The sequence below is a fragment of the Rhamphochromis sp. 'chilingali' genome, assembly GCF_963969265.1.
Source record: "Rhamphochromis sp. 'chilingali' genome assembly, chromosome: 2".
Lineage (NCBI taxonomy): Eukaryota > Metazoa > Chordata > Actinopteri > Cichliformes > Cichlidae > Rhamphochromis > Rhamphochromis sp. 'chilingali'.
In genome coordinates this window covers 35,466,249-35,489,862 of record NC_137930.1, presented here as the reverse complement: position 1 = coordinate 35,489,862, position 23,614 = coordinate 35,466,249, and the positions used below count along the sequence as shown (strand labels likewise).

Here is a 23,614-nt window from a genome sequence, read left to right as displayed (position 1 = left end):
TACAAAAATAAATATATCAACTTTGTAATCACAGGGTGTGCAACTTTAAATTATTTAATAAAACTGCTTATTTCTTATTTATTTTACAATAATGTATGCCTGGCAGAAAAAAAATCCAGTGTTTCTGAATCAATATTTCATGCAAGGCCATCATAAAATATGCATAAGCAGTTAGAAATTAAAGGCTCAGGTGTGGTGAGTGTTGTAATATTGACTGTACATCTGCAGTGGCACTATTAATTAGCATATTAAAAAAAGTGCCTTGTTTCTCCCTATCCCCCTCTGATCTAAAACATGCTGGGGACCCACTACTCAGGCACCCTCCTGCTGGGTCTGGGCTTGGCTCAGAGCAAACCAGTCATGGTATACTGCTTCAGAGGCTCTGAATGAGGACGCAACCCTGTTTTTCAATGCACACAGATGTTTTTCCAGTTCCTTCCCGCTATGGCTGTTCCATCTCCTGTCATCCGTGGTAAAACTGGTCCGTGCCATTGGACGAAACAGCCGGACAGCACCCCATCACGCACACTTGTTGTTACGTCACTGTGTTATTTTGTCAGTATTTTGCCCCACTGCCTTTTCTTTTCTATGACTTTTTGTTTTCAAAACTATATATTTTCTAAAGTACTGGTGACCATACAATGTATATAACTTTAATTTAAACCCTTAACTTCTTCTATAGTTTATACTGGCTGTATGTTTATGTTACAATAAGAAGCCCACACTGGAGCTCCAGGTCTTTGTTCACGTTTTACTCCTTAAATTATGTCTACTGGGCCACCTGGTGGTGGGTCATGATAATACAAGCAACTCAAATCCTTAAATATGGAAGTAAATTAATATGAACTAAGATTTGATTTTGAGATCATGTTAAGTATTTAAATGGTTAATCAAACTTCATACAATGTGAGGAATTACTCACTTTTTCTTAGTTTCTGTTAACCTGTTGCTCTTAGGTTTTTGCTATATTGGCTGAGAAAGGCTGGTTGATTATAGCAAAGGTCTGTCTTCACGTCATCTCATCTTGAGCTGAGGTGAATATAAAACAGCCTGTAAGTAAATGAACATTTTCTGTATTTTATTATGAGGAAAATTTGGGTTTATTAGATTTCTAAATCACTTTTTCACTCTTTTCTCCTTTTATCTCCTTTGTCTTGGACATTTATACTTTCTTTAACCAACTTCAGTTATTTCTGTGGAACCTGAGAGCCAAATAAGACGGCCACAGCAGAACAGCGGCTGAATCCAAAAAACAATACGCAATAGTAATAACATTTATGCTATAAATAATCTCCTGGAGAAACAACCATGTCATCGCCCTCTTTTATGGACATACTCAGACTGCAGGAAGGCCAGAGGACAGTGGTCTGTGTACACTAAAGACAGCCCTTCTGTTCCTGTATGGTAAACACAAGTGTTACGTAAACCCGAGAGCTTCAACTGGGTCAGCACCCAGTTGTAGGCAAACACAGAGGAGGAAAGTACATTTTGTAATTACACAAAATTAAAAAAAACTTTTTCAAAAATACCTTGCCTAGTAAATTAAAATTGTTTTTCTTCCCAGTGAATTTGCACTGACTGTTTGAAGATTACTTTACTGCAGTTAACACATGAAGTGCCCAGAGGAAGATAACAAGGAGACATATAAAAAAAAACAAACAAAAAAAAAAAAACCTCAACTCACTCTATTATTCTGGATAGAGATGAGAGCCTGTGGGGGTGGTGGGGAACAAAAGTGTACATGTTGCTTTCTTGTGCCTGATAAGTGAGTACACTCTGCACTTGTGGATCAAAACAGGGAGCAGGTGTCATAATGTGACCCGAGGCCAGCGCTCACTGAAGCAGGCCCTGTTGAGTCACATGGAAACGACAGCCTGCAGCCTGGAAATGTCAACTGGATGTTGTGTGCATGCCCTTTAGGGGGAAATGTTACAGTAGTATCTCAATTTTTACTAAAGAATGCTGAAAATATGTGAAAAAATGTTCAATAATTTATTCATTGAGCAATATAACATCTCTAGAGACAGTTAAATGCAACTTCCACTCACTTACAGTTGATAAATACACCAATCCAAAAAAAAAAAAAAAAAAAAATCCACACATAAAAATGAAAGAAATATTAATTTTCTTTATTGACATGCCTCGTGTACAGTTTCAAACATTGGTCCTGTGAACAGCATGCTGTAGCTCATTACTGTCACCAGGGGTCAGTGTCACAAACAACCAGTCTGTGGACTATCAATGGCTCAGTCACAGTAGAGCAAGTATCCCAAAAGTCTCACTGTAAAGAACAAATCTTTGAGCTTAAAATGTAAGAAATGAAGGTGTAAAATTGGCAGCTCATTGTCCAGACTGTCCTGGAATTATAAAATGGAAGGTTTTTGTTACTTCAGAGTTCTACATTTTTATTTTACTTTTTTTGTTAAAACAAGACAAAACTGAAAAACACAAATCGGGAACTTTTCTGTTGTTTAATTATCCATCACTCAGTGACTTTGTTGTAATGATCAAAGGTGAGTTCTTTAATGGGGGTAGGGGACTGAAACTCATGAAAATACTGTTAAAAAGTCCTATGTGTTTGTGTATTTATTATGCAAAAACATTTATTCATACATGTGTAATGACAAAGTTGAATCCTAATTTTCTAAGGTTTCATTGTGAAATGCATGCTCAACTGGGTTAAGATCAGGTGACTGAGGTGGCCATTTAACAATGTTGTTCTGGTACACGATCTGTCCAAAGAATGCTTTTGCAGAACTATGATGGCTGTCTTAGAAAAAAAATTTCTTCTTCTTTTAGCAAAGTCCAATCAACCCTTTCTATTCTTGAGACTTATGAATAGCTTGCACCTTGCAGTGAACCCTCTGTATTTACTTTCATGCAGTCTTGTCTTTATGGTAGATTTGGAAATCGATACCCTGACCTCTTCAGGTATGGATATTGTTAACTTGGCTTGTTGTTGTGAAGGAGTTTCTCATCACCACGGAACTTATTCTGGGAACATTTCTCCAGTACTTTCTTTCTCAGGATGCACAAAACCTTTCCCTTTTATAATATTTTGGCAATTTATCAGATGGGTTGGGTTTTTCGGCAGCTTTTTATCATTTTATCCAAAACAAATCTCAAGCCACCTTCACCCCATTCATTTAAACAGGTTGCAGTATCTTATTGCCGTTTAATGGTACCAAAGTTGCCTTGAAGACGGCAACTGACAGCAAGTTGATGCAGACCATTTTTCCACCCAGTCTCCAAACATCATTTTCCCTAGTGATTAAGGATAAGTGAGTGTCTGTGCTGTCTGTGCCTTATAGTAGGTAAAGTAGGTAAATACCTTCACAAACAGCCACAAAAGCAGGACTATGAGCAGTGTAGCTTTAATAGTATTTATTAAAGTTTGTTTTCAAGTCATGTCTGTAGTTTTCTCATGCCAGTCACTGTAGTCTTAAAGAAGTCGAGTCACCTTCTTCTCAAGCTCTCAAGATAATAAAACCGGAATTGAAAACTAAGTATCTTTTTTTGTAATTTATGTGATGATGATGGGTGGTATCAAGTATCAGGCCCAGGTCCAGAATTAGCACAGGAAAGACTCCTATCCAACCCATGGGATGTCTTTAGAAAATGTGAAAGAACATAAAATGTACTTACTTTATGGACCATCTGGAGAAGCTAGATGTGCTACCAGGATTTTTTCCTGTAATTTGACACATTTCTTACAATTTAAGCTCCTGCACAGACATGCTGAAAGATTTTCCATTTACTACAGCAACATTTCCTCATGATGTGGAAAAATTAAGATTTACTTCTAAAACTGCATTTATATTAAGATATCTCAGGGATTAAATTTGTACTTAAACTTAGCTTCCCTTAGAGAAAGACAACCTTCAATGCTCCAGCCCACAAGATCAATCTGAGTCTGAGCCAGGAGTCTAGCATGCCTACCTTACAGTATGCAGACACAGTTATGTCAACCTCTCAGTCTCTAATATTACTCCAAAGCTTCTTGATGCAGGTCACTTTGACAAATTTGATCAGACTAATTTTTTGTACATTTCACGTTAGTTACCTAGTGATCCTTGTGTATGGACAGTCCGAATTTTTCTTATTATGCTGGCTTAACGTTAACAGGCAAGTCTTGTTTGGGGGCTTATTAACCCCAATCCAGACTTTAAGCTAAAGTATGAAAGACAAGAACAAAATGACGAGCCGTGACCTCCTTACCGTTTAGTGGTGAACATAATTTATTTACAATCGTACAATTTATTCTGTATTATTAGAAGATTAAGCACACGACAGTGTATAAATAAAGAGGTTTGTACAAACTTGCATGACTGAAAAGGGGTCAAAACCAAGATGATTAAGCAGCCTGACCAAAAATCAACTGAAATGGTAAATTATTGATAACTAACTTCACTAAATCACTACCTCATTCAACACTCCCAACACTGTCAATTCAACTCACATTAAAAACATGAACAAAACATTCAATAGTGAAGTAAGATGATTATTGAAGGAGCTAAACCCTCCCAAATGTTTTAGTGTATGACACACTAACCAGACATCCAAAGAAAAAAATATATATAAAAAAAACAAAACAGAAATCAATGTGAGAGAAAACGGTCCAACTACCTTAGGTTTCTGGGAAAGAATATGAGCCAGAGAGAAACAAAGTCCAAGAAGATAAAAACTTACCAAACTCTGGCAAGACGGGAGGGTTAAACACTGACTTCACAGAGCGACGGCTGCAAACGGAAAAGCAAGATATCCATTTTGCTACTCAAGCCAGCAGAGAGCAAGCACAGCTGAGAAGTCCCAGAGTCCAAGGCCATCACAGCCCCATTCCACGCGAAGTTCAAGCGATTTCAGGAGGATCACAAAAACCGGCAAGGTAGGTTTTTTTTTTTCCCTCCCCCCTTCACTCTAAAGGGTAATCACATTTTTCTCCAACATCAGCCGGTTACTGTGACACAAAACCACCTCACTTCAATCCCAACATTTCTTTAGTTCAATAAAACTCACACACAAATAAGAAGCTGAAAACGTGAACATCCATGCACAGGGGGCCCCAAAACACCCTGATGTGTAACAAAAGAGAAAAACAAACAAACAAACAAACAAACAAACAAACAAACAAGTCCTTTGGGAGGAAAAGTTGGGCTAGAGTCCATTGTCTGAAAGGCGATCACTTCCAGGCTTCAAAGTCAAACTCCCAGTTTTCATATTCTCTGGATCTTTTCAGCAACTACAACGGGGTTCTCCTTACGGATCTTTGCGGCAGCTTCAGCTTTATAGTCGTATGGACAGTTGTGCTTATCGGAGTAACGGTGAATTCCGCAAAACAGATTTCCACAGCGACAGTCAAAACCTGAAACAGCAGAAAAGGAAAGGAAAAGGTCTTAGAGGATGAGGCAGGGGGGTAAAAAATGATACCAGAACACACCACTGTCTTTCACAGTTTTTTGATTTTACACTTTTTTTTTTTTTTCTTCACTAAACCCGGACTTTTCCAAACAAAACACAAATCTTAAAGTCAACCTGTTCTGCTCAGTTCCATCTCCATGTTTTTATTCTTGGACTCAACTTAAGTTGTTTTACGTGGCTTGCGGTTCAAAAATAATCCTGATTAGTTAAGCCTGAGATGCTTGATTTGGATTTTCTTTGTTGCAGCCTCCTATTTCTTCATTGTCTTCATCAACTGGTGTCTTGGTACATCTGGTGACCAAGTTCCCTCTAAGCTGCGCGTGTGCGCACAAAAAAAATAAGAATAAAATCCAACCTGAATTGAAATTAAAATAAATGTGTAACAATTCATTCTGTGCAGTTTTGCAGTGTGAGTCAGTGACAGGTGACTGGCTGCTCCAGCCAATAATGTGATTCACATTCGTATATACGCAGCTAAATAAAGTCGTTGACAGGTTATGACAGCGTCCTTATGTGCCGCCACCAGTGTTTTAGCTAGGAAAGCGGTGTGGCCAATGTGGAGTGAATACACGCTAATGACAACGTGTGCAACCACTGGAGATGTGAGCAGGACAGACGGAAAAATTGACGGAAAAAGTGTGGACTTCAAACTAGGGCTGTGCGATATGACCAAAATCTCATATCCCGATATAAGACATCTATCATCCCGATAATGATATAAATCACAAAAATTTAACATTTTCTGTAAATTCTGTGAATCTCGGGCAGCTCGACTTGCGTGAAGTGTTTTCAGCTGGGCGTGGTATGCCTGGAGTCCAGTGTTTTAACCGATGCATGAAACGATTTTAGACATAAGTTGTAAAGGCCGCAGTTTTCTTTGTGAGTATTTATTACACAGTGTGTAAGCGATCACTTTCTAACACAACACCTGGAGCTAAGTGGGCAAAACAATCGCATGAGTGCTGCTGTTTGACTGAGGAAGAATAAAGTAGTCATGGTAAACCAATCACATGACCACTTCAAGATGACAAAGCAACAAGGTGATATAGTTTTTAAATTGTGTTGATAGGCCACGCAAAACCAGAGTCAAGATAAATATATACGCGGGTTTTTTCCTCAATAGTTTTGTAACGTTTACCGTCAGGACAGCGCTAGCAAGCACTCTCTGCTTATGACGAAGAAAATACAAAAAAACCCCAAAAAAAACCCTGCCCTTTCGTGTTGGTGGAAAAATGCACCATATTGACCATTCAAAAAAAATGATATGGCAACATGACGTTTGGTTGTTTAGGACGAGGGGGGAAGACTGCGCACCCGCCAGAGAGAGAGAACGAGAGAGAGAGCGAGAGAGCACGCGAGCAACTTTTGAGATGTGAGAGATTTGTGACGTTTTGTGTGTGTAGTGTTGTGGATAGTTTTGTGTTGTGTGTCAGAACAATGAGGCGACTGCTGTCTCCAGGTAACAAACAGGAGTGATACACCTGCTGCTGTCAGACCTGCAGGTATCAGGCTGTGATGTTCTCCTTTATAGTGAACAGAAATTATTTTTTTGGAGTGGCACAAATAATTTCTGGCATCTTATTGAATGCAGAACAGCTGATCGTTATACAAATAGTTTGAAATGGTTATTAAAAAAGGTAAAAGTTAAATGGCTGCAAACAACTTTGTTTGCAAAACTTGTCAATTTTAAAATCATATGGACAATTTATATTTGCATTTAAAGTTATGAAGTATGATTCAGTAAACATGTTTGTGGTTGTTACAGTAGAAAACATAACTTTTTCTACTCTGATTTTATGTTTTTAGATCAATTGTGTTAATACAGTATGTCAAAATGAAAACATGAAAAGAATGATACTAAACACGGTAAAGTAAATAGTTTTTAAAGGTGAAATGTAGAGGAAAAATCTAAAGTAGTGAAAAATAGCCAATTATACCCTGGACCCCAGAGGGTTAAAAAAAATAAAAAATAAAAATATTAAAAACAGTAACTAATAGTTACTTTTGAAGTAATGAATTACTTTTAGAATCTTGTAACTCAGTTACTAACTCAGTAACTAGTAACTATAATTAATTACTTTTTCAAAGTAACTTACCCAACACTGTAAACGAGTGACCACTGTATACAAATACTGAGAAATATACAATTTGAAACCTCTCTCTTTTGCTCTGAGGCGCAGAGGAAAATATATCGACAAGACGATGAACATCATCTACCGATATGTTCGGTAAATGCCCAAGACATCTTGAGAAATGCAAATCGCCACTTGATTAATCTATTTGGTTGACTTGTTTTGGAAAACCGACAGTAAACAAGGAGCAAATATCACACCGGAAACAAAGTGCTATACAGGAGTTTCTCCACCGGAAGTAGAATATGCTAAGGTGCACATAGTCTATGCTGGTGTGACCACAGTGCACATGTCTGCCGTTGCTCACAATGGTCCAAGGGTCCGCGCAGGGAGTTTGTGTTTGCTCAGACATATGAGAAATTAGAGGGAAAATTGCTAGTGACTTTAAAAATCCATCCATCTCTTTGTGAGACATCTTACCTGTAAGGCCAACCTTTTTACGACACATGAAGCACCGATTCTTCTTGGGTTTGGGGGGCTCGGGGGATTTGGAGTCTTCACTGCCAGCAGTGGAGGGATGCGAGGCTGAGACGGCTGGCTGACTCACAACTGGAAAAAGAAGGAAAAAAGACTAGACTTAAACTAGAGCTAGGCCTTCGTATAAAGGTTTGTAAACTGGGTGGTGAAAACACAAATATTCACCATTTCTTTCATTTCTACCTTAAATAACCTCATACTAATGACACGTTTCTCATTTCATGGTAAAAATAAGGGCAAAAGCAGAACATAAATCTGTTAGTCACACTTTTCCACCCTCAGGACTGAACACTCAGTAAAGTGGTTGTCTGTCTATGTGTTAGCCCTTTGACAGGGTGGCGACCTCTTCAGGGTCCCTCTGCCTCTCGCCTTATGACAGCTGGGATAGACTCTAGGCTCCAGGCTCCAGCCAGCCCCGATTCAAGAGAATGGATGGACGGAGAAAACAGATCCATTTTTAGTGCCCACCTGGCTCTATGAGCTCCACTTTACTGCCTGACGCTCCTTTCTCTTCAGAGGAGAGACTCATCTCAGTCATCTGTTGTGTTACAGAAATGGCAGGTGAAATCCCACTGCAAAGGATAAAAAAAGGAAAATAAATAAATAAACAGATTTAAAGTGGACCTATTGTGCTCTTACTTTCTGTCATGTTTATACTGGTGCTCATGCTATGTACGAGTAATCCCTGTACTAAACGCAGAAGTTTTTTTCTTCTCTTGAATCTCTATGACGTCACTTTAAATGGATATCCCCAGATATGATTTTTTTCAGGCAGAGAAATAGCCAATCACAGAGAAGTCTACTTAAAAGGAGAGGATCTAAAACTGCTCGTTTCAGACAGTGGGTGTATTTGTGAATTCGAATTGTGAATCATGCTAAGCTGCTCTACAGTAATCAAAAAATACATATATGGAAATAAGCAGAACAGGTCCGCTTTAATATTCCCATGTTCCATATATCAAACGTAGCATCTCAAACACACAACACGTTTGAGATGCTACAAAAGGATCCATTGTTTTAGGGACAAAGTTTCTGCAGGTTTCCACAACTTAAATTTCCAAAGACCATTTTAAAAGCATTGTAAGTGGAATTTAAGCTGCAAATACAAGCAGCTGAAACAAGTTGCTGGGTTCAGTCTAAGAAACAGAAAATCGAAGCAAATTGGAGCAGAGCTGCTGCTTCTACGCGATTTCCTTTGGAGGTTTTCAGGGCATGCCCAAGCAGAAGACACTGAGGCAGACCCTCAACCCTCTGAGATGATTATACTTCTCATCTCAGAATCCCCCAGGAGAAATGGGGCTAAGGAGAAGGACAACTAAATGGTAAATGGCCTGTATTTGTATAGCGCTTTTCTAGTCCTTAAGGATCCCAAAGCGCTTTACACAACCTGTCATCCACCCATTCACGCACACATTCACACACTGGTGATGTCTTGCTCAAGGACACAACGACCGAGACTGTCGTTGTGTCCGGGGCTTGAACTGGCAACCTTCCGATTACAAGGCGAACTCTTGAGCCACGATCGCCCCAACGGAGAATACCCTGCTTAGCTTACCGCCATTCCAAGGTTAGATAAGCAGAAGACCATGAATGGATGAAACTACACACAGTCCTGAATGGTCACAAAATTATTGTACAGCTGTAAGAGACTACTGATTCGCCTGAAGGAAATCCCAGTTTTTACCTCTACATAAACCAAATCTTGATGGTTGCTGATGTTTTACATTCCTGCCATAGATGCCACTTCCTGTCACTGTTTGACAGGCACCCTGCTGGGTCCACTCACCTGAGTGCCTCTGTGGCAGCAGCAGCATCAGAGGCAGCGGCGGCCTCAGCTGCCACCTCTGCAGCAGCAACTGCAGCAGCCGCAGCATTATTCAGGGTGGCCTCTAACCTCTGGATTGCAGAAGCCTCAGCTGTGGAGCTGCTGCCTGAGGAGAAATAAATCACAGCATGCCACAGTGAGACACAGGGGATGAAGGCAGAGCAGCTGCACACAGACGAGGAGAAGAAAATAAAACCTGAGGTCTTACCCACTCCACTCAAAGAACCAACTCCTCCATTATTCTGTCGTGACAGGTGCTCCTTGTGGCACACGGAGCACATGCCGTTAGTCCTGGGGTTGCCATAAAAACCACAGCCAGTGGCACAGAGGATAGGAACTGGGCTTTGATTGGTCTCCTGGGCCATAGCGGTATTTCTGCCACCTGATGAGCTGACCTGGAGACAGACATACAAAAAATAAAAGGCATCGTTACCGCAGCAGAGTCACATAGCACAAAGACACTACTGAAGAGGAAAGAAATGACCATGTCCTGAACATAAAGCAGTTATATTCACATCTGTACCTGATGTGTAGCCTTTTTATTAAATCACTGACTCAGTTGGAAGCTGTTCCAAATCAGCTGTCACGAAACCCATTATCACCATCAGCCTCACATGTTTACATCTCATTATGTGTAATAAACGCAATTATTCGTTATTCTTTTGGGGACATAAATTTTAAAGAGCAGCTAATCACTGAAAACCTCTCTCCAGCCAATAATTGAGGTTGTTGCTTTACTTTGTGCGAGTTTCACTTCAGTTTAGTATTCTCCCTGAAAAGTTAGCTAGTCGTGTGATTTATAAGGCTGCATAATATCTGGATGTTTGCTCACTGGACCCTCTGATATTTGCATTATTTTAATGTGAAATAAATTCTTAGCTTGTCCAGCTGATGTTTTACTTTATTAAGACACTTATTACATGGTGTTCTATTGTCATTTATTTTGGATTTTTATTTATTAGGTTCCTTCATCTTATTTTTTCTACTCATCCAAGTTAGTACCTAATTTGTGTATTTGACATTTTGAAATAAATTTTGAGTCATTTTACTTTTTAGCTATTCTGTTATAGGTCATGTGTGCTGCAACAGGAATTTCAACTTACCTATATATAGAATCTGAAAAATAAAAACTACAAAACAAAATGTGTGAAACTAAATATTAGTTTGTTCCAAAGTGGGTTCAAACAGGAAAGGGAGCAGCAGCAGTGTTCACAAGGAAGGAAGCTCAAACGAACATCAATCAAAAAAATAAAATAAAAGTACAAACTGTGACTGCAGTGGAATTTTTATTGTTTTTAATCCCCTATTTTCACGTCACTGCAAAAGAAGAGGTCTTTCTCTATTGTGACTTTACTCCACTTAAAAAGGGCTTAGACAAATGACTAAAGACCACCACAAACATAAAAAAAGAAAAAGACAAGCCCACATTTTTTGACGCTTCCCCAGTGACAGTACACAACTACAACATGTAGATTTTTCCCTAAGCACCTACGCATCATTACCTCTGGCACTTCAGCCACTTTTCATACCCAAAAATAAAAATGAATAAAAACCCATGGGAGATATCCTACTGCTTCACAAGGACAGCTTTCTCTGTCTTTGCTATGTTTAAGTGTGAGCGAGAAGCAAGGCTTCAGAGTGGCAGTGAGAAGGACTACTGAGACCTTCTGTTGCTTTTAGTTTTCCTCTGACTGACCATTGTAGCTTAAATCACAGTATAACCATTAACTAATATGGACGGTGATTATTAACTTTAGATTACATCAAACCCCAAAGACAATGTATAATGACAAATAGTGATATAAACCCCAACTATGAATATTTTTTGTACTAAAACCCCTTGACATACTAGTGAAATTTACTCATGAAATCTTCACTCAGATTTTAATCTAATAAAATAATGCCCATTAAAACTTGACTTACTTCCCTTTCACTGGAGCTTCAGGGGACACCTCACTATTTTCTAATAATAAAATTGCTGAGGTGTAATCACATGACCTGAGCCTCAAGTGCCATGAACCAGATAACAGTGTTGAGGCACACTGTCAACAGCCTTGGTTAGAAATGTTATTTATTTAGTGTGTAAACCAAACAGCATTCTTGACCTTTGCTTGAAAAGAGTGCAGAAGGACAAAAAAACAACAATAAAAAAAACAAAAAAAAAAAAAAAACATCTTTAATCAGTGCTCAGACTACACAATGATTTCTGTTTCAATGGTCGCTCCGTCAGAAAATCACGTCTTCCTGACAAATGAATCATGTCTGTGGCAATAAATGGTATTTGTGTGTGCCCACACAAGCCTGTAGTTGAAAAAATTTATGCAGGACACCAATGTCTTCTACAGATGGTTGAGGTCCAATTACAGTAATCACCCTGAAAGTATGAAAATCCTTCAACAGTACAAACTGAGCCCAATCTAATGGGCAAGGTTAAACTGCCCATGCAGGTACTGTAAGAATTTGCCAAAAGTTGCCAACATCAGCATTGCTGGCATCAGCAGCATTGCATCCTTACAGGTTAAATGTGCAGCTATGATTGATGGTCATTATCAAAGTTTTCTTGACCAACTGGCTCGTGACAAAGCATTTCCAAATTATTCAGTAAAATGAATCAATTTAAAATAAAAATATAAGCATAACTAAATCAGAAACCTTAAACAATTCAATGACATGAATAAAGCCAAATGAAACCCAAGTGAATTTAAAAAAAAAACAAAAAAACAAAAAACACTAAATAAAACAAAAAAAGAGAACACGCAATAAAAATGATTAGATAACTTCTTCTTACCCAAAACTGAAAGCAGCTTGCTTCAAAATTACCGTAATTGTCGGGCTATAAGCCGCTACTTTTTGCACAAGCTTTGAACCCTGCGGCTTTTAGTCAGGTGCGGCTTTTCTATGGATTGTCCATGATTTTTGTCATATCGTAAGACGATTTGTTTTGTTTGTTCCGCTGTTGTACGGCACTACGTTGTCTGGCGGAAGGGCATGTGATCAGACACACAGTATCGGGGTTCAAGAGTGGTATGTTGGTCACGTGTCCATCCGCCAGGCAACATAGTGCCGTACAAGTAGCGCGAAAAACAAACTTCAAATTAACGCTACGCGTTCAGCGGGAGTCGTGGATGACGAGCGGCGATAAACTTGCGAAAAGCAAGTTATGCTCAACTCCACCTGTGGAACCTGACAGCGTGGAAAAGTGTGAAAACATCCATGATCACCGACGGATTTCAAAGGGCTGGACTGCTGCATTATGGAGAGGAGGACACCGCCACGGCCCTTCAGAGGGTGTTCGACTCTGACACTGACAACGAGGATTTCTTTGGTTTTGAAAGTGACAACGAATGAAAGAAGCGGAGAGTGGATGACGAAGCCACCCTGAGCCTGTTCGTTTCCGACACTGGAGGAGAGGACTTTGGTGGTTTTAGTGCGCAGGAAGATGGTGGTGAATGACTGACTTTTCTTCTTGTTAAAGCCGTGTCACTGCACCTGAGCCTAAAAGGTAGTCTGAATCTATTTTTCTGGTGTGCTGTAGGTTATTGTTATGTACTACATTTGTTACTCATTTATGAAGCACAGTACATGTTTCGTACTTGTAATTACCGCTACTTGTACATATACCTAAAAAGTTATGCAAATATGTACCCATAACTTGTTTTTCAAAATATTAATAAAAGTGATGTCTCCAAACAGCCATCTCTTTCCTGACAATTCCCTTTGTGCATATTCTCTTACATATGATAAGTCAACATTGAAACACCTGCGGCTTTTGGTCAGGTGCGACTAATGTATGTACAAAACAGGATTTTCCACTGATTTTAGCTTGTGCGGCTAATATTCAGGTGCGCTTTGTAGTCCGGGAAATACGGTAATCAGAAGAGATCTCAGTTAAAAATTGATGAAAGGGCAGGCAAAAGAAAGTGCCAAGTAAAACACAATGAAATGCTAAATCAAATAAAAATGCTTTATAAGATGCTGAAAAATACTTTTAAATAATAAAGCTCACATAAGTTTAAATGAAAGTAACTATGGGTTTACTAAACTAAAGTCAAATATAAAGCTACATCTTAAACTCTAGATACCACATTATTAAATAATACTTTTTAAGGAAATAGCCAAATAAAAGAATGAAATGCTAAACTACAGAGAATTCAAGTAAAAAAATCTAAATTCACAAAATACTAAAATGCTCATTAAAAAAAAAAAAATAAATAAAAAAAATGCATAATAACAATGCAAACTCTCTTCCTCAAAGCTGAGAACAGCTTCCTGCCAGGCAAGTTTAGTCTAGTAAACAGCTGCAGCAGCCTTGTGATGACAATGATTTTTATAGGAAGTTGTGAAGATCTTGCTTCAGGGAAAATCAACTGTCTACAGTTACAGTTTATACACAGTGGAAGCAAAAGGGGAAGAATTCCCATCACTAAGTTCATATCCTGGTGAGTTACACTAGTCTTTCTCCTCTTCCCCAAAACTGTGGATAGTTAGAGACCACTGCAATGTGCAGCTTCACGTGTGTTCATTGCAGTGTGACTACAGACTGCGGAGCTCCGCTTCCAGCCAGGCTCACATGGACATGTGCATGAGGGCTTTCCACTGTCACAGGAGTGCAATGTGACACACACACACACACACACACACACACACACACACACACACACACGAGTTACCTCAATACACCAAGGCTGTGAACACATCTATTTATAGACAACCTCAGGAGTGCTGCAACCAGAGCTGGAACCCTGGCTAAAATTTGTATCCACGTCAGAGACAAGGTTTCTCCTTAAACATAAGAACAGCCCACACACACTTTGCTGGAACATGCAGGTGGAGGAATTTAAACAAAGGGGTGACCATAAAAATTCATAACAACACCTGTGGATAACACAAAGAGCAGCTGGAGCACGTTTATCACCCAGACAAAAGGCGAGTCACTCCTCAGCCATACTTCTGCCTTAATCCCAGAGCTAAACACGCATTTATATATCCCCAAAGGGCTCAGTCAAGTGAGGAAATATCCTTCATCTTCAACTACTTCACAGCACACAAACAGGGCCACACAACCGTTTTACTTCTACAAATCCACTGAGTCATGCTAGCAAGCTAATGCACGCTGTTTGCGTTTTAACCCCCCTTTTAAAACCAAACATTTAACAAATAATTATTCCTCATGGTGTTTGGTAACACTGTGGGTATTTTTTTCAAGGTAAAGCTGTGATTTAAAGGGTTACATAGAAATACTAGACAGCATGCTCCTTGCTAAGTATGACTCTTCTGATCTCCCCGTTAGCATGCTAAAGGCAACCTGCAGCTAGCAAGCTTAGCGTGACTAGTTTGCTTTGTTCGCTCTTTTGTTGTTTGTTTAGAGTCACCACAAATTTTATAAACAGAAGTCTCTACGATTCTTAAATAAGAGAAACAAGGGGACAAAATACACACTAAAAATAAGTGTTAAAACATCACTGCTAATTAGACACAACCTAGGGAAATTCAGATGCTACTGCGAGCTGCGGATAGATTTAAGTTGAAAAAAGGAGATTTTTAGAAAGGAGAAAGACCGGTTTTTAAATAGCTGTAAGGTTAATGCCAGGTTTAGCAGCTATATAGCCTCTTAAACCTATTTAACGTGTAGTCTTACCCTTGGAAAACTTTTTAAGGACACGTGTTAAGCAGTCAGACAGTCACTCTTTAATCCTCACTAATTAAGTAAGCCAATTTTACACCAACGTCGACGTTACTCGTTTCGGAAAATGTGCTTTTTAAACTGGTTGTAGCTACAATTAGTCCTAGACTGAGACACTTCCCGAAACAACTACTAAGTAACTAACTAACCAGCAGACTGCGGTTTAACTACTCGGTGTTATCTTACCTTTTCGTGCCAGAGAAACGCTGTTTTGTCGGCTAACAGAAACACCTGGATTTCTCTTGGAGCTGACTAACTAGGGCCGTCTAGGTTTAATCGTCGCGTGTGCCCGTTTCTTTTCGGTCCTCTCTCCGTCTGGGAGTGATGTTAGCTGCTCCCGCTGACGTCCTCAGTGTAGGAGAGGTAGTGGCATCTGTTTAGTTTTACGTGTTACGTTTGCGTCCTCTCTGCCTTCCGGTACACGTCATGAAAATTGTGATCCTCTGATTGGAGGGCATGGTTGTTGGCGAAGAGCCACTAAAGATTTCAGGACAGCAGTCCTGGTTTCTACAAACATACCTTTACCCCACATAAACAAACATCTATGTAGAAAAACAGATTTCAAAACATCAACACGGCACTAAAAGTAATGAGATCAGACAAAAACAAAACAGTACAAAACTTGGCACATCTACATTGAGTTCCACAGGTGATGCTGTAGTGTTTCCAAGGGAGAAGACTGGTCTTGACCAACATTAAAAAGACCACTTTGGACTCTTACTAACATACATACAGACAGATCCGGTACACTGATGACACCCTCACACACCGAGGAACATGTAGCAGTTTTTGTCAGAAGTTTAAATACACAAATTATGAACATGAATGTCAAGGTAATTTTATGCTTTTAATGACTTATTTGAACTTTTTTAATTTTACAATGTAACTCTTTTTGTTTAAAAATTAATAACTGGGTTCACAAGTTTGAATTTATTTTATATTTAAATTCACGCAAGATCACCACACTACACTAGCAAGGGAGGGCCTTACTAACAGCAGAGATCAACAACCCAGCAATGAACCTTAGCCACCACCTTAAGTACTGGCCTGCTGATGAAATCCTTTGGAACAGGTTGCTGCTTGCTGCTTGCTGCACGTTCGTTCAACCAGAGGCGGTAACCACTGTCCCTCCCATGAACACAGACGCAACCTACCATAACATTCATGACCATAATGAGCGCATGTGGACTTCTGACCACAGCTGCATGTAAGAATGTTGTTCATTGGCAACAGCTCAGAATTCAACACTAATTGCAGTAATCTCTGGGAAGTCACTTTCTTTTTCTGTGAGTGCTGAAATTCCAGTCAAACACTCAGGAAAACCACACGAGCATGATAACCAATCAGGGGTGCATGCTGAGGCCTCTCCTTTACACCGTCTTCACATATGACGGTGTGGTCTCCTTATAAAGTTTGCATATGACACTACAGTCATTGGGTTGTTTGCTAATGGAGAGGCGGTGACATAGAAGTGTCAGGCCTGGCGGTGTAGTGTCAAGAAACAATCATTCTCTAAATGTAGATAAGACCAAAGAAATGATTACACCACTGAGGCAGAGATAGGGAGTAAAAACCTTTAAATTTTTCTCTTACTTGATCTCACAACACTCGGCAGCTTCTGAAAAATTCTTAGAAGGCTGATGGAACTTTGGCATGTCACCCAGAAACGTTTACACAGTTGTAGAGCTAAGAGCGTCATCGCTGCCTCAGTTACAGTGTGGCGTGGAGGCTGCATTGTTCAGGACAGGAGGGCTCTCCAGCGTGTGACAAAAACTACACAGTACGTCACTAGAGCAGCCTTCCCATCACTACCACTCTTTCTTGAGTAGAGTGCAAAGTACATATAAGGTTACTGGACTTTTGGTGAGGTCCCATTGTGATTCCGGCTGCTCAAGAGCCCTGGGTCTTTATTGTATTTTTTTATAATGGGTCTAATGTTTTCAACTGGCACCTTGCCTCAAATGACCTCAGCAGCTCACAGGACAGCATAGTGGGACATTGTTTTACAGAGTTTCACACCTTGGCACCAGTGATGGTAATAGTCCATCCCTTTTTTCACACTAGGGAAACTCACATGACTGATATCGCCTCAACAACCCGAAGGACGACCTCCAAGAGAACAAAAACCATCCTGGATCAAACCACTGGGATTCTATGTCACTTGTTTTAGAACTGAAGAAGCCTCTTGGATGACCAATAAGAAGCCCAGTTGCCTTCTTTTCAAGCACTTGAGACTACCATGATATGGATGACTTGTACCCTTCTTTCATGATAGGGCTTTAACCTGAATTTGTGGATGAACTGTGTTTACAGACACTGATTTCTGGAAGTGTTCATGAGTTCCTGCAATGATTCCCATGGCAGAATCATGCCTATTTTTATGTGGTGCTGCTTGAGGGCCCAAAGATCACATCTATTCAATATTGATTCACAGCCTTGTCCAGTGCCACAGACATGAGTCTGTAGAGTCTCTGAGCTTTTTCATCATATTATAGTATGCACTGTAACTTAAGTCTGAAAATGCTCCACAATTTGTAAATGCAGTTTGCTGCACATTAGTGAACCTGTGCCCATCTTTACTTCTTTGAAATTCTACTTCTCTAAAATGCTCTTTTCGTACCCCGTCATGTTACTAACCTGTTGACAACTAACTTTATTAACATAAAATCTTTCCATAGCTGTTTTTCCAGCCTTTTGGTGTCCCATTTTTTTTGAGACGTGTTCCTCCCATCAAATTCAAAAGAACTTTATTTTTTGGTAAAATTGTATGTTTATGTTTCCTGTGTTCTGGTGTAAATATAATATGGATATCTATGATGCGCATCTTATTGCATTCTGTTTTTATTTACATTTTGCACATTTATTTATTTTGATATTTTGTAATTTGGGTTGTAGAATGCATTTTCTTATTGCCAAGGAAACAGAGTCAACTTTACATTTATGTATCCAAGCAAAAAAAGTAGAGTGTATCTACTTTTTGCTAAGTGGATATGTTTTACTTGGTGAACAAAGGCATTTAAAGATACATGGAGATCTAAAGAGCTAACTACTGTAGCTTATTTAATGGATGACAAAAGTAAAGTGTTATATCGTGAGTTATGTGAGAAATTCCTTTTGAAATGTAGACTTTTAGAATCTATAAAAGAAAAATAAAAGCAAAAACAGCCTTTATCGTTCAAGAAGGCATTTTTACTCTTAGGTGTCTCATGTACTAAGGCAGCTCTGTATAGCAGAAATGGACTTTTATTACATTAAATGAAATAACAGAGCTTAAAAAATATAATGTTAAAGAAAGTCTATCATACTCAAAATGAAAAGAATTGTGTTCTGAACGAATTTGAGGCAATAGAAGTTAAAGTATAACGATAAAATACACTTTAAGATTTGATTCCTCTCCCTCTTAAAGTGACTTCTTATTAATTTATTTACTTACTTGAAATGCAGCGTTAGAGAAAAAGCGTATAAAAACAAGCAGGACGTAAAAGGAAAAGGAAATGAACGTCAAGAAAACAAATCACGTGACCATAAGTTGTCCGGGGAACGCATTTCAAACAGGTGCGTTCGACCAATCAGACGCCCAGAACAGTCTTAGGTCAGCGAATCAGCTTCCAGCGAGCGAGGATTTAAACCTCGCTCGCTGGAAGCTGCGTACCGTTCTCCATTACGACTATTCCCCTGTTTGCTGAAGCATCGCTTGTTTCGAAATGGCTCTCAGAGTGACCCGGGTAAGACTTTATCATCTCTATTTGTTACTTTTTTTTAATCATTGAATCTGGGGAAGCACTTAGCTTCTTTGTCTTTTTCGCTTAAAACCCCCTCAAAACGTAGCTATAGCCGTCGTTTCTTGCTTTGGGATTTCTTATCATGGAGCAGGTCGAGAGTAAGGGTTTCCGCTTAAGCCTCTTTAACTAAAAGATAAAAGCGTACAAACTGTTATAATCATTGTGATTTAACATTATTATTATTTTTCTTTCCTGTAGAATCGTTTGGCTTCCACCAAGGTCGACCTCGGTGGCAAGGCCTGCTCTGTGTCTGGGCCCACACAGAAGCCCCGAGCAGCCCTGGGGGAAATTGGAAACATCGCAGTTAACAAAGACGCACAGAAAAAGGTAAACATTTCATCCCGTATTAAATGCTTTTCTGTTAAATCTATGGAAAACAATAGAATTATGCAGTGAAATCATATGGGCATAGTGGCTTCCAGCTCTGATCTCAAAACGGTTAAAATGGCCCGAGTGGGGCCACACTTGCAACAACTGGCACAAAATGCTGAATTGAGTCAAAGCGTTGGACAAGGTAAAACTGGTTTACAAGTTTGTTTAAAAATTATAACGTCCTGTTAGGGTATGAAGGTATTCTTTTAAGCTTGTTGGGGTTTTTTTTCCCCACCTCCCTGGCACACTGTGCCTTGACTACACATGGAACCAGTTATTAGTCAGCATTTAGCCTCTTGCTCTAAAAGAAGCCTACACATTTTCCTGCTTTAGATTCTCTAATTAAAAAAAAAACAACCTTATCTCAAACAGAACAGGAAAACCCCTGAGAGTACAATGTGCTCAGATTGACTAAAACTGACTTAACTTGGTGATGTAGGTTTAAGTGCTGTTTAGACTAAAATTCAGTGTCTAGGTCAAGTTTTTATTTTGACCATAGAGAGCACATGAGGTGGCTACAGGACTGCTGCTTAAATGGAGGGGCATTGATAACAAGAGAACTCACACTTGAGTGTCGCCCTCCTTTGGGCAACATTAAAATGGCAGCATAGCATACCTGCAGGAGTGAGTTAGCATGCTTCCTGCTGTGAGTTTCCAATTAAGAATGCACAGGGGGGAAATGCACTTAATGGATTGTAATTTGTCTGGCAAGACTGAAAGCTCTAGACAGAAGAGGAGCTGGGGCTGAGATTGTCTAAATGAGGCTTAAAATCACTCTGGGAAGTGATCTCTATTGGAAAGTTAACACTAAATTGGTCCTATGTTCAGATTTTTTTTTTTTTTTTTTGGTAACGTGTCTACCTAGACTATTGAGTTTTCTGGCTTTAACATGCTTTTTTTTCCCCTTAGACTGTAAAGACTGAAGCCCTCAAGACTAAAGTTACAACCAGAGCTGAAAAGGCTGAACAGACAAAGCAAAAAGATGTCATCCCTGTTAAACCTGAGCCAGAGGTGCAAGCCCCACCTGAGCCAGCCTCTCCCACACCAATGGAGACCTCTGGCTGTGAGCCTGCTGACCTATGCCAAGCATTTTCAGATGTCATTCTGCACACTGCTATCAGAGATGTCGACGCAGATGACTATGACAACCCCATGCTCTGCAGTGACTATGTGAAGGACATCTACAAATATCTCCGCCAGCTTGAGGCAAGCAACTTAAAATAAAGGAATTTAAAGTGGGACTATTGAGCTACTTTCCCCACAGACCACTAACCATTTCTTGTCTGCTCAGGTTGAACAGAACGTCAGACAGAACTATCTGCAGGGTCAGGAGGTGACAGGCAACATGAGAGCCATTCTCATTGACTGGCTCGTGCAAGTAAATCTGAAGTTTCGTCTGCTGCAGGAGACTATGTACATGACCGTGGGCATCATTGACCGCTTTCTTCAGGTGAGTGAATCCTGGTTCTCCTAACAAAAGCTGTTAGTCCTGCAATACACCAGTCCACCTTTCATGGTTTTCATCTCACTAACGGCAACTATACCTCCCAACAGGACAATCCAGTACCCAAGAAGCAGCTGCAGCTTGTTGGAGTGACTGCCATGTTCCTTGCGTCAAAGTATGAGGAGATGTATCCCCCAGAGATCTCAGACTTTGCCTACGTCACAGACAAGGCCTACACCACAGCCCAAATCAGAGACATGGAGATGACTATTCTGCGGGTGCTGAAGTTCCAACTGGGCCGTCCTCTCCCCCTGCAGTTCCTTAGAAGGGCCTCCAAAATTTATGAGGTTTGCAGCATATCTTGTGTCACAGGAATTGCTGATGGGTGACAGTAAGTGTTCGTGCAGCAACTTATTCCTCGTGCATGTCTTCACAGGTAACTGCTGAGCAGCACACTCTGGCAAAGTATCTCCTGGAGCTCACAATGGTTGACTACGAGATGGTCCATTTGCCACCTTCAATGGTGGCAAGTGCTGCTTTGGCACTCACCCTCAAAATATTGGCTGCTGGAGAATGGGTAAGTGCATCTGAAGGGTCTCAAGAGTTTTGGTGTGTCTGTAAGAAATTAAAGTTGTGTCCTTGCTAAAAGTTCCTAGTGGTAAAAACTAGGTCTGAAGTATTAGTATTTTTTTCTTTTCATAAGAAAGGACCTATGAAGCAATGTCAAGAGTGATCCATAATTGAGTGCAACAAATGGCTGCCATAAAGCTGCAGTGCAATTGTTAACTTGTAGCACTTCCTGGCAAGTTTAATAATACTGGTGCAACAGAAACTTGTCTGACCTTTGCTTACCCCAGACTTTAGAGCTGAATCTATGCAGAACATAAGTGGCTGACATGATTGTCATAATCTACACCTGTGCAGGTAATGGTTGCAATATTGCAACCATAAGTTTTATGAACTGTCATGGGAATTGTTCATATTTATAAAAGGACTCCTTGGATGAGTTTCAATATCAAAAGGCTTTGCTTTATGTGAAGGAATTGTCAAATATGTTTGTACATCTAGATCAGTAAATTCAAACTGACCCCTATACCTGCTTCACTGAGTGAATGAGTTGAATGCAGAGGAATTTCACCACAAGGATCAAAGTATACATATAATAGTGTGACTCATGCACATTTTGCTCAGCAAATCCTGCACAGATGCCTTCAAATTGTCTTTCCAGGATGTGACGCTGCAGCACTACATGGACTACACAGCAGAGAGTTTGATTCCTGTTATGGCACACATCGCCAAGAACGTTGTCAAAGTGAATAATGGGCTGACCAAGCACATGGTAAGCTTCTTGTACTTCAAATTTTAACTAATGTTAAACTTGACAAGACCTAACTACACTGGTGTCTTCTGCAGGCCATCAAAGGCAAATACGCCACCTCAAAGCAGATGAGGATTGCCAACATTTCGCAGCTCAAATCATCAGTGGTTAAGGACCTGGCAAAGCAGGTCACACAGTGAGATCAGTGTCCTTGGCACCATGTGCTGATTTGTACAGATGTAAATTAACTTTTTAACCTGACCAAGGATCTGCACACCAAGGATGTCACTAGTTTAGTACTTTTGTGTTTGTTTGTTTTTTGTTTTTTTTGGGGGGGGTGTGGTGTATTTTTACAGCCTGCCCAAAGCACACCACAAGTTTTAAGTTTGACCTGAGCTACAAAATGGCAGTTAATTCTTCTAAGAGTGACAGCTGGGCTACATGATCAGACTAGTGCAAGGCAACCATTTTTGTTTCACTTATTCAAAAGTACTCAAGCACTAATCTTATTAGGCCTGAAGACCTCTGACCCTGCACCCCCTCTAAACTGCTGCTGGTGTTTAATCTAAAACTTGTGGTGTGAATTGTATGGTCAGCAATGTGACTTTTTAAAATTTTTTTCAGTGGATGTGTTGTGAAATGTACAGCAATGCTTTTTAAATCAGTTTGGTTTTTGCATTCTTACTATCTTGTTCTTAAAGGATTTATTAAATGGCTTTGACCAGAAAGCTGCCTGCCTTGTTGTTCCTTTTGATCTCCACTAGAGGCTGCTGTGAGACTGTTCAAGCATCTTAAAGCTAAAGTACAAGTGAGGTTGTCAAAGTGCCCACAATGAGAAATGTTGACTTTGCCCTGCTGTACTTCAGTTTAGAGCTATGTTAATATTTGGTGACAGTACAGCTTGCATCAAAACGGCTCTTGATGTAAAGTGTCCCTTCATGATGGCTTTTGTGACTTCAGGGAAGCTTAAAGCAGAACTCTGGGACTTTCAGTTCACGTTAGGTCACTTCCTGAGAGTCTTATTTTGCTTTAGGGCCAAGGGCTGTCCTTAGATTGGCGGCTAAAACGGGCACTTTGACTGGTAACAGACATCTTTTATCACCCAGAGGAGTCTTTACAGGTTATGCATATAATTTTGGAGGTAGTGCATGAGCATTGGGGCT

At 39.9% G+C, this 23,614-nt stretch overlaps 3 protein-coding genes across 3 annotated transcripts in view; 2 read left to right on the top strand and 1 right to left on the bottom strand.

Moving 5' to 3' along the window:
• Nucleotides 1-23,614, top strand: part of LOC308392879 (MAM domain-containing protein 2-like) — a 226,660-nt gene that overhangs the window by 84,727 nt on the left and 118,319 nt on the right. The window lies entirely within an intron of this gene.
• Nucleotides 2,109-15,917, bottom strand: LOC308393143 (AN1-type zinc finger protein 5-like). The gene is made up of 6 exons (XM_080876662.1): nucleotides 15,722-15,917; nucleotides 10,061-10,247; nucleotides 9,814-9,958; nucleotides 8,496-8,599; nucleotides 7,971-8,099; nucleotides 2,109-5,362 (listed from the first exon to the last, which is right to left on the bottom strand). Exons 2-6 carry the CDS (start codon nucleotides 10,215-10,217, stop codon nucleotides 5,214-5,216), a joined length of 684 nt encoding a protein of 227 aa, XP_080732788.1. The 5' UTR covers nucleotides 10,218-10,247; nucleotides 15,722-15,917; the 3' UTR covers nucleotides 2,109-5,213.
• ccnb1 (cyclin B1) lies at nucleotides 19,130-23,179 on the top strand. The gene is made up of 8 exons (XM_080869185.1): nucleotides 19,130-19,260; nucleotides 19,516-19,644; nucleotides 20,599-20,895; nucleotides 20,981-21,139; nucleotides 21,244-21,480; nucleotides 21,570-21,710; nucleotides 22,362-22,472; nucleotides 22,547-23,179. Exons 1-8 carry the CDS (start codon nucleotides 19,240-19,242, stop codon nucleotides 22,649-22,651), a joined length of 1,200 nt encoding a protein of 399 aa, XP_080725311.1. The 5' UTR covers nucleotides 19,130-19,239; the 3' UTR covers nucleotides 22,652-23,179.

Bases quoted from the DNA above. Each gene is read 5' to 3' on its own strand.
- ccnb1 (XM_080869185.1), top strand. From the start codon at position 19,240: ATGGCTCTCAGAGTGACCCGG. The intron at 21,711-22,361 runs GTAAGTGCATCT...TTGTCTTTCCAG, and splicing joins TATTGGCTGCTGGAGAATGG to GATGTGACGCTGCAGCACTA. The intron at 22,473-22,546 runs GTAAGCTTCTTG...TGTCTTCTGCAG, and splicing joins ATGGGCTGACCAAGCACATG to GCCATCAAAGGCAAATACGC.
- LOC308393143 (XM_080876662.1), bottom strand. From the start codon at position 10,217: ATGGCCCAGGAGACCAATCAAAGCCCAGTTCCTATCCTCTGTGCCACT. The intron at 9,959-10,060 runs GTAAGACCTCAG...ATTTCTCCTCAG, and splicing joins TGGTTCTTTGAGTGGAGTGG to GCAGCAGCTCCACAGCTGAG. The intron at 5,363-7,970 runs GTAAGATGTCTC...CTGCTGTTTCAG, and splicing joins TAAAAAGGTTGGCCTTACAG to GTTTTGACTGTCGCTGTGGA.